This window comes from Marmota marmota, unplaced genomic scaffold, assembly GCF_001458135.2.
Source record: "Marmota marmota marmota unplaced genomic scaffold, marMar, whole genome shotgun sequence".
NCBI lineage: Eukaryota > Metazoa > Chordata > Mammalia > Rodentia > Sciuridae > Marmota > Marmota marmota.
The window spans coordinates 6,311,153-6,321,427 of record NW_026000261.1 but is presented as its reverse complement, the minus strand read 5'-3'; the positions used below and the strand labels follow the sequence as shown (position 1 = coordinate 6,321,427).

The window sequence follows — 10,275 nt, the reverse complement described above, 5'->3', positions numbered from 1 at the left end:
AAAAAAAAAAAAAAAAAAAAAGAACTAGATCTCATTTCTTTGTGTTAACTCAATTTACCCATAATTCTGAGTAAAGAAATAGGATACATTTGTTGAAGTTAACTTTTTTGAATTGATTTTTTTGTATGGTGCTGGGGATTGAACCCAGGGCCTTGTGCATATGAAGCAAGCACTCTACCAACTGAGCTATAGCCCCAGCCCTTAAATTGATTTTTGATATTGGTGATACCCTTCTCTTCTACCCATTCTCTCTGCTCCTGCCCACACCCATTGTGTTGCCAGAAATTTTCACCTTTATCTAGTTTCTTTGAATTGATTTAAATGTATGTTGCTGACGACAATGCAATTAGTTTAAAAACACGTTGTTGTTGTTGTTATTTTTGCTGTGCTAGGGATTGCATGCTAGGCAAGTGCTTTACCACTGAGCAACATTCCCAGGCTGTTTTATCCCTCACTCTTTATGAAACAAAATAATTTTTCAATAAACTTATCAATATAATATTTTTATCCTTTCCTGTGTCTTCTTAGGGCCCTCCTGGCCCACCAGGACCACCAGGACCAAAGGTAATATTCTTTTTCTTTACATCTTTTATTTAGTGTGGATTTTTTTTTCTTATTGTCAATGAGATTTTAATGAAATCTCTCTCTTCAGGGGAATATGGGCTTAAATTTCCAGGGACCCAAAGGTGAAAAGGTGAGTAAAGAAAGAGTTGGTTATTCAGCCCTAGCTTTCTCTGTTCATAATCACTTGAAATGTCTTTTATGTTCCTTCCCCTGCTTCTTGCAACCAACACAGTTTACATGTTATATTATTGTCTGTGGTATATAATGACATAGCACAATCTTATTTTATCTTGTAAACAGGGTGAGCAAGGTCTTCAGGGCCCACCTGGGCCACCTGGGCAGATCAGTGAACAAAAAAGACCAATTGATGTAGAGTTTCAAAAAGGAGATCAGGTGAGTAGGTGAAGAGGAAATCAATAAAAATCTTGTTATATATGTCAATTAATGTGATTCTGGTAATTATTTCACAATATATATGTATATTGTACATCCTAGATATATACAATATTTGACAATTATAGCTAAGTATAGCTGGAAATATTTTTAAAAGCCAAAAAATTTTTGCTACTGAAGTGACATTTCAATAAAATGCATTATAGGCTGAAATATGGTTATATATGAAGGTATTTTTATAAAACCAAGACTTGGGCTAATTAAAATTTTAAAATAGCTTTTTTGGCATATCATTCCATACCATATAATTTACCAATTTAAAGTATACAATTCATATTATGTATTTGCAGTATAGTGAAACTATTATCACAATTTAGTTTTAGAAATTTCTCCCCCAAAATTCCATATCTATTAGGTGTAACTCCCTATTTATCCACAAACACTTCAATCCTAGGCAACGGCTGTTTATTTCTTGGCTCTGTGGATTTGTCTAATCTCGATATATAGATTGAATCATACAGTCTGTGGTGTTCTGTGTCTGGCTTCCTTTATACAACATAATTTCAGACTGGGGATATGGCTTAGTTGGTAGAGTGCTTGCCTCACATGCCCAAGGCCCTGGGTTCAATCCCCAGCACCACAAAAAGAAAAAAGATACAGAGCATAATGTTTAACTACTTCATTCCTTGTATGACTAAATAATATTCTACTGTGTGAATGGTGCATACTTTGCCCATGTATCAGTTGATGTACATTTGGGTTGTCTTTATTTTTAGCTATTTGAATAATTCATGTATAAAATTAGGTCATGGTGGGGTAGATTGCATTGTCTTAGATGACTGTATTTTCTAGATTTCAGTGATAATTCGAGAAATATGAGGTTGCTCAAAATGCCTTTCTTATATTTAGAAATTGTTACCTGATATCTCTACTGGAGTAGATGAAGGGATCAAACACATTTTTATTTCTTACTGGTCCATCTTTATAAACACACAGTTTGTGGAATTTTGTTTCACTCAAATCTAATGAAGAGAGTTAAGAATAAAAGAAAAATTATATCAAAACTCTGTCATCAATATGGGCCATTTAATTCTCTGCCAAAATGTATGTGTGTTTTCCAGATCTCATATTTAGGCATTTCTCTTATTTATAAAAATATTTTATAAGGTTAAAAATCATTAATATTTTTATTTAAGTGTTGTCTTGTTTTGCCTCAAAACTACAAATTAGTGTGGTAAGTGAGCAAAGATGGATCTAGTTTCATTTGCCTACCAAATTTCAAATTCAAGTTAGAAACATTCTATTATCTTTGGTTATACTATATTCAGTTGTTAAAAATGTTTCTGGCTACCTCTAGTAGTTAGTGATAGCCCATATTCTAATTTTAACATTGCTTTTCTTTCTCCCACAACCATATAGGGACTTCCTGGTGACAGAGGGCCTCCTGGTCCTCCAGGGATACGTGGTCCTCCAGTAAGTAACCAAAAGCACATTAGCATCATTTAATTTAAATTGATATTGAACACAGTATCCCATGAACCAATATAAAACTACTTTTGTGTATAGGGTCCTCCAGGTGGTGTGAAAGGTGACAAGGGTGAGCCAGGAGAGCCAGGAAAAAGAGTGAGTGTTATCAGTACTAATACTCTTTGAAGAAAATTCTAAATGTGTGCATTCCTCTGTGTGTGTATGTATTATTCTTTCTTCCTACATCCTTCTTTCATTGCCTGAGAACAATCATTCTTTGTATACTTATTATGATATTGAAGTCAAAAAGTCTATTTAACATATTCCAAGGTAGTAATAAAGCTTATTATATTCTTTAGCCTTATACATTCTAACTAATAAATTTATGTTCTCCATCATTTCTTTGACCCTATAGGGTAAACCAGGCAAAGATGGAGAGAATGGCCAACCAGGAATTCCAGTGAGTATCTAAAGTCCTCTGCCCCCAAAAAACTAGTAGTCTTAGGTGGTGGTAGAAAAGAAAGATGACAAGGAGTTTAGAGTTTGGAAATATTTTAAATTAATGGATATTATCCTGTTTGTCTTTTGGATATGAATTTGAGATACTTCTATATTAAAGTCAGATTTATTGAGATATAATTTATATACAAGAAAACAAATCATATTTAGCATAGAGTTCTGTGTTTTAATAAACATATAGTTGTGTAACCGACATCATAATCAAGAACAATTTTATCACCTTCAAAATTTCCCTCATGTTCTTGTATTTATTCCCTCCCTTACTCTCACTCTCTAAGCTCCTGGCAACATCTGATCTGGTTTCCATCCACATAATTTGCCCATTCTGGAGTTTCATAAAGATGGAGGTATATACTATGTAGCCTTTTTTTATTTGTTCTTTCTAGATATACATGACATTAGAGTGTATCTTGACATATTATACATATATAGAATAAATATAACTTGTTCTTATCAGGATCCTATTATTGTGGTTCTATATAATGTGGAGTTACTCTGGTCACATATTCATATATAAGGATAAGAAAAATATGTCCAATTCATTCTACAGACTTTTCTGAACCCTCCTCCCCCTTCCCTTTATTCCCTTTTGTCTACTCCAGTGAACTTTTAATCTTCCCCTCCCTTATTGTGGGTTAGCATCCACATATAAAAGAAAACATTCAGCCTTTGGTTTGGGGGGACTGATTTATTTCACTTAGCATGATATTTTCTAATCCCATCCATTTACCAGCAAATGCCATAGTTTCATTCTTTTATGGCTGAGTAATATTCCACTTTGTACATATACCACATTTTCTTTATCATACATTTGTTTAAGGGCACCTAGGTTGATTCTGTAGCTTGCTTATTGTGAGTTGAGCTGCTATACACATTGAAATGGCTACCTCACTTTAGTATGCCAATTTTAAGTCCTTCAGCTATAGACTGAGGAGTGGGATTACTGGGTCAAATAGTGGTTCCATTCCAATTTCTCTAAGGAATCTCCATACTGTTTTTTAGAGTGGTTGCACCAAGTTGTAGTCCCAGTAGCAATGTATAAGTGAACCTTTTTCCCCACAACCTCGCCAACATTGATTGTTACTTGTATTCTTGATAATTGCCATTCTGATGGGGTGAGATAGAATCTCAGTTTAGTTTTGATTTGCATTTCTCTAATTGCTAGAGATGTTGAACATTTTTTCATAATTTTCTGACCATTAATATTTGTTCTGTGAAGTGCTTGTTCAGTTCCTTAGCCTATTTGTTGATTGGGTTATTTGTTTTTTTTTTTCCTTTGGTGTAAGGTTATTTTGAGTCCTTTGTATATCTTTGAGATTAATGCTCTGAGGTGCTAGTGGTAAAGATTTTCTACCATTTTGTCTGTGTAGCCTTTTGAATTATAATTCTTTCACATAGAATAATATATTGTACTATGTATTGATAGTTCATTTCTTTTTTTGGCTTAGTAATGGTTGTTTGGATTACTAAGTTTTGGTTAACTATTTACACATTGAAGGATATTTTGGTTCCTTCTGAGTGTCAGCTATTATGAATGAAACTACTATGAACATTCACATATGTTTTTTTGTGTGTGTGTGAACATAATATTTTTTAGTATTTTTTTGTGTGTGTGGTACTGGGGATTGAACCCAGGATCTTGTTCATGCAAGGCAGGCACTCTACCAACTGAGCTATGTCCTCAGCCCAAAATATTATTTTGATGGATCATTTTTGCCAGTGTTCTCATTGCTTCTATGGAGGAGAAGGTTTTTTAGAATTACTTGCTCTGCCATTTTTGCTGATAATATCCCTCTATGTTTTAAAGGGTTTGCCTGGTGATCGTGGTTACCCTGGTGAACCAGGAAGGGATGGTGAAAAGGTAAGAACTGTATTATTTTGAAGAGGGTGGTTTTATTCTAATTCACATAATTCTTCTCTGTTCTAAAGTTGGACTATAAATGAAAAAGTTATAAATATCTTCTTTTGTATTAAAAATATGCCCTCATTATACATCTTTTGGTGTTGCTTCTTTTTCTTTATACCCCATCCTCTAAATTTCCTTCCATTGCCCTAAATCACAGTCCATGTGGTAGAAACAAATGAAGAATTATTTAACTTTAGCATTCCTATTGCAAAGTCAGTGTTTTTGCTTTGAACATGTATTGGCAAAGCTTTTTTTCTTCCAGAAAGAATATTCATCATTATTTTAGTGAGGTGCTCTGGCTAGAAAGGATTATAGCTATAAGTTTAGAATATCTTCTTTAAATATTTCCATTCTGTATGTAATTATCATCTATAAGTTTATTATTAATTCTTTGTCTTTTCCTTTTCACTAGGCCAAGGCAGCCTGACTGAAGTCATTTATTTAGCTATATATTTTAAATGTAACTTGGTTATATATTTTATATATTTATATATTTTAAATGATACCTGATTTTAAAAAGGTCACAAAATATCCCATATCCTAAGACCTCTGTTAATTGCTCTGTATCAAAACAAGAATGAAAAGCTTTGTTTTTCAAGCAATGAGGTAAAGGTGTTATAAAATGTACCTTCTGGGAACATTCAAGTGGTTTATCTGTAAACTAGATCCAGGTGTTACTTTGGCCTGAAAGATACAGTTAGAATGAAGGGAGGCAGCAACTACTAAGAAAATAGGATTTTTTTTCAAGTGTTAAGTTTAAGTTATTTGACAGAATAATGTCTTATACTAAAATGAGTTTTTATATAAATACAAAGTTTCTGTGAACAAATCTAGATCAAGAACAAAGGTATGGGGTTGTAGCTCAGAAGCAGAGCATTACCTAACATGTGTGAGGCACTGGGTTCAAACCTTATCACCACACCAAAATAAATACATGAATGGCTTTCTGTTCATCTATAACTACAAAAAATAAATTAAAAAAAAAAGAATAAAGGTGTGAGAGACATCTATCATTGGGTCTTGGCCAGTAGACCCAAAGTAACAGTTGAATATTGTATTCTCCAGGCTGTTGTAGCTATCAAAGATAAGAATTTTGTCTGAATTTGTCTTTCATTAGCTTTTTAGAGAAAACTCATAAAAGCAATTACAAGTTGTTACCTGTTACTGATGATAATTAAGTCCCCTGCCTCTAAAATATATGTCATGAATTAAAAATGACACTAGATTATGCCCCTGACTGGTTTTGTGGGAAGGAATACAGCTGAATGTAGCAAAAAGTGATAGTTTTAAGTGATTCTTGGGGTACCATTTTTTCATTATCTTCTTTACAGAGAATTTATAGTTTGCTAAAAAATAAAAATCCTGAAACCAAAAAGTGTTACAGCTAGAAGTCTGGTCCAAAACTTCAATTTTCAAATATGTTCCAGAGAGGTTAAATGATCAAGATCATGTAGCTAGTGCATCTGAGACATCATCACTGGTCTTCTTCATCTTATCCCAGTATTGTCTTATTGCATTACATTGTGTTTCTCATTTGAAGTATTTTATTATTGATTTGAGTCTTTTATGGAACTTAATTATCTCTTATATTTTTGAGGAAGTTGATACTTTCTTCTGACTTTTACTAACATATTTTACAATTGCATTGAACAGGGCCAAAAAGGTGACATTGGCCCCCCTGGGCCTCCTGGACTTGTAAGTTTTTTTAGTCTTCATTTATCAATTTTAATATTGCATTATTATTTTTGTGCATTAATTATAAACTCCCTACCTTTTCAAGTCATTACCAACTTCTACTGTCTTAGAAATCTGTACATCTAAGAATTTCAGTAGTGTTGACCTCAAGGTCTTTGTACTGTTCTGTCTTTGTATTACTTCTCCAAAGTAAAGGCCCAAAATTATGGCGTTGGATTGTTTTGCATCATGATTGCCAAATCATTTCTCAAGCAACCAGCAGGTGGTGCAAGTGTTGCTTACAAAGGTTTAACCAAAGAAACTCTTGGGTAGGTGAGGATGGTCCTTTCCCCTGCAGAGCTCAGGACAAAGATGGATTCGGTCCTAATAGGTTTTCTCAATTTGTAATTGTCTGATTCACACCTCTTTCTTTCCAGAGTGTGTGCTTTCTAGGGGCTCTTAATAACAAATATAGGAAACTGCTCTATGAAAGAATAATTGGAGGGTTTACAGATTTTCTGTCATGTTTGCAATGACCATGAAATTTAAGTCAGGTTTATTTTTAACCTTATTAAGAAGAAAATATGATTGCTGAGGTTTGACAAATTGGTTTTACTTTTGTTGAAATTTGGTAAGATTTTATAGTTTAGATGACATTGAAGCCCCAACAGTATGATTGCATAAACCTTATTCTATATGTCCAGACACTTTGGTAACATTAAATCTTTTTGTCCATAGTGAATCTCAGATATTAATACTTAGAACTGTACAAAATATAATGAGGATATACCGAAAGACAATTCTCTTAGGTAGTTTTTATTCACCTTTATTTTACAATCAAAGTTTCAGTTCTCTAGGGGGAATTATCCTTTGAAAACAAGATAATAAAATTTTGATGAGTATTAGAAGAAATGGAAATTTTGGGAGTGTGGTCCTATCCAAGTAGTTCCCTTTTCCTTTTGAACCACTGTCCCAATCCTGGGTCCTACAATTTTTGTTCTCCTCTTGTTTTAACATTTTTTATATAGAAGTAAGAGGAAACACCACCATTTGCTTGTAGGTGTTTATTTGTACCTCAGACTGACAATTTCCTAGATATGAAATTTATTTTCCTTTGTAGGTGTATGAGGTGAATTTTTAAATACTTACCTAGTATGAAATTCTTTAGAATAGACTTAAGTCCTGAGTTCTAAGAAGACAGAGAACAGGTGTGATGAGTTAATTGGGTTGAATCAATACAGTCTTTATGGAATAGAGGAGGTTCTTTTTGTTGTTCTTTGTGGACGCAAGAAAGACATGTGAGTGAGAATAGTGAAAGACTGACGTAAGGCATTACAGATGTTTGGAATGGCATATACAAAGGCATAGATAAGAATGTATAAGTTGCATGAAGAAGTTATAATCAGACTTTATTCTAACAAAAATTCATTGCTAGAAGCAATAGGAGATAAAATAGGTGAGAGAGTTATCATAAGTGAGAAGTGGCTTTACAGAATCTAGGATTGAAAATAGCATCAGATATAGTGAGGAGTAAGCAATTTCGAGTGCTTAAGCAGAGCAGTTAACACAGAAAAATAGGTTTTTGAGGAATTATATCCTAGCAGTAGACATGGATCCAAAGGTTAGCCCAAGTGCTTCTGTTAGTCCAAGTGTGAGTTGAAAATAGTAGCTGTGGCATTTTTAGTAAAGAATTGTTAGGCTTTAGGTGATTGGAATGACTTGAATGTGAATTATAAGAGACAACAAAGAATTCATCTAGATTTGTCACCCTGGGGTTCAGAAAGGTGGTGACATTGTTACTGGTATTAAACATTTCCTAATCAATCAGATGATAATAATATAGAATGTGCCTCAATCTATATAGAAGTCTTAATGATTTTGCATCTGAACACCTGGTAACAAGGTATTATCATATTTAGCTGCTAGATTACTTTCAGGAGAAAAGCCTCTTCCTCTTTGAGTTCCTTTATTTTCTCTCATGATAAGGTAATTCCTAGACCTGAGACTGGTGTGACTATAGGAGAAAAAGGAAACATGGGATTAGCTGGCTTGCCTGGAGAAAAAGGAGAGCGAGGATTTCCTGGAATACAGGGTCCACCTGGCCTTCCTGGACCTCCAGGTAAAATAGACTCTACTCATGTTGTGCTAATTGCATCCTTACTAATCAATCCATGTATATGTTTTATCATACTGGTTCCAGGGTAAGCGTAGCAATAGAAGACATGAGTACTTTTTAATTGACAGATTCTGCCCAACTTGTACTGTAGTGTTTCTCTTTCTTGCCAAATTTTTCATTTGTAATAACACAAAATAAAACAAACAACAAAACAAAACTTACATAATACCCTTTTATCCTAAGAATCCAATTTCTACCTTTTATTATTAATAAATAATACCAAACAGTTCTGTGACTCAAAAGGCAATAGGTGAATTTTCATACTTTTCATACTACTAGGGAAGAGGATGCTGCCCTATAATGCCTAGTTTTTATTCACTTAAAGTTACAGAAATATGTAAGTAGAAATCTCCATTGTGATTTTTCTATTTAATAAAATCTTAGGACTCAATATTGAGGTTTATATCATTCTCTTTGACAATAGCCTATATAGTATAGCACTTCTGATTTGGCCACAGATTAAGCACTGCCCTTGTCTAGCATGTATTTTCAGTGTTCTCTGAAATGGGGTGATAGTTGGTATTTATGTCAAATTTACAAATGCATCTGATATAGTACCTAGCACACATACATATTCAGTAAATTGTGGTTCCTTTCCCTTCGAAAATAATGTTAATGAAATATTATCATGATGAGTGACACCCATTGATCTTTGCAAGAAGAAAGAGAATAAATGTGAGCTTAATTTTGTTCTAAATTTGTACTCTAGATTTCTAATCTCCAGATCGAGGACTAAATATATATCATATCTGAAAAACTGAAATAAGGAAATCTTCCAGGGTGCAGTAAGAGTTAAAGAGTTGAGAAGTATGAAAGAAAAATTGGGGTATAAAATAGAATAGATTTAGAAGCTCCTAAATCAATCATGTGGGAGTTCAAGGAGGAGAGAACAGGAAAAGAGGTAATATTCAAAAACAAATAGTAGCTGAGAACTTACATCTGCTTAAACAAAAGCACAAAACCAAACCAAAACAAAAAAACCACAAAGCCTGTGAAAAGGATCATGAAGCACTAAGTAAGTAAAATAATAATACAAAACGCATAACTAGACAAATTATAGGGACATTTCAGTATTTAGGCATTAAAAAAACTAAGAAAAAGGCAAATTACCTACAGAGAGCATTGAGAGACAGGGGAAGAGATAGGATACCTATGAAGTTTATCACCTCCAGACCTTCTCTGAAATAGTACTGGAGGTTTTATTCTGAGAATAAGGGAAGGAGTTCAGGATGAAGTGGACATGAAAGAAGGATGAAAGAAACAAGGGTTAGAAAAGGTATAAGTAGAGGCTGCAATTCGCCTGCGGCTTGCAGACAGATTGCTAGGGTTCAGCGCCTGGGTGCTTCTTAGAATCTGAGCTTATCGGAGAGAACACCGAGCGCGGGGCGGCCGAGTTCCGGCTCCCGGAACCGTCCCGGGGAGCCTGCGGAGGCTGCTTCTTGGACCCTGCTCCTATCAGAGCATACAACAAGCACTAAGCAGCCGAATTCCGGCTCCCGGAACTGAGCCCGCGGGGACTGCTTCTTGGAGCTTACACTTATAGGAGCTTACACCGAGCACGGAGCGGCCGAGTTCC

General features: G+C 34.4%; 1 protein-coding gene across 1 annotated transcript in view; it reads left to right on the top strand.

Moving 5' to 3' along the window:
• Col4a5 (collagen type IV alpha 5 chain) overlaps positions 1-10,275 on the top strand; it is a 231,190-nt gene that overhangs the window by 117,034 nt on the left and 103,881 nt on the right. The window contains exons 9-17 of the mRNA XM_048796868.1: positions 529-564; positions 653-694; positions 865-957; positions 2,377-2,430; positions 2,524-2,580; positions 2,840-2,884; positions 4,751-4,804; positions 6,503-6,544; positions 8,510-8,642. Coding sequence (XP_048652825.1) covers positions 529-564; positions 653-694; positions 865-957; positions 2,377-2,430; positions 2,524-2,580; positions 2,840-2,884; positions 4,751-4,804; positions 6,503-6,544; positions 8,510-8,642 — 556 coding nt within the window. The remainder of the gene's footprint in view (positions 1-528; positions 565-652; positions 695-864; positions 958-2,376; positions 2,431-2,523; positions 2,581-2,839; positions 2,885-4,750; positions 4,805-6,502; positions 6,545-8,509; positions 8,643-10,275) is intronic.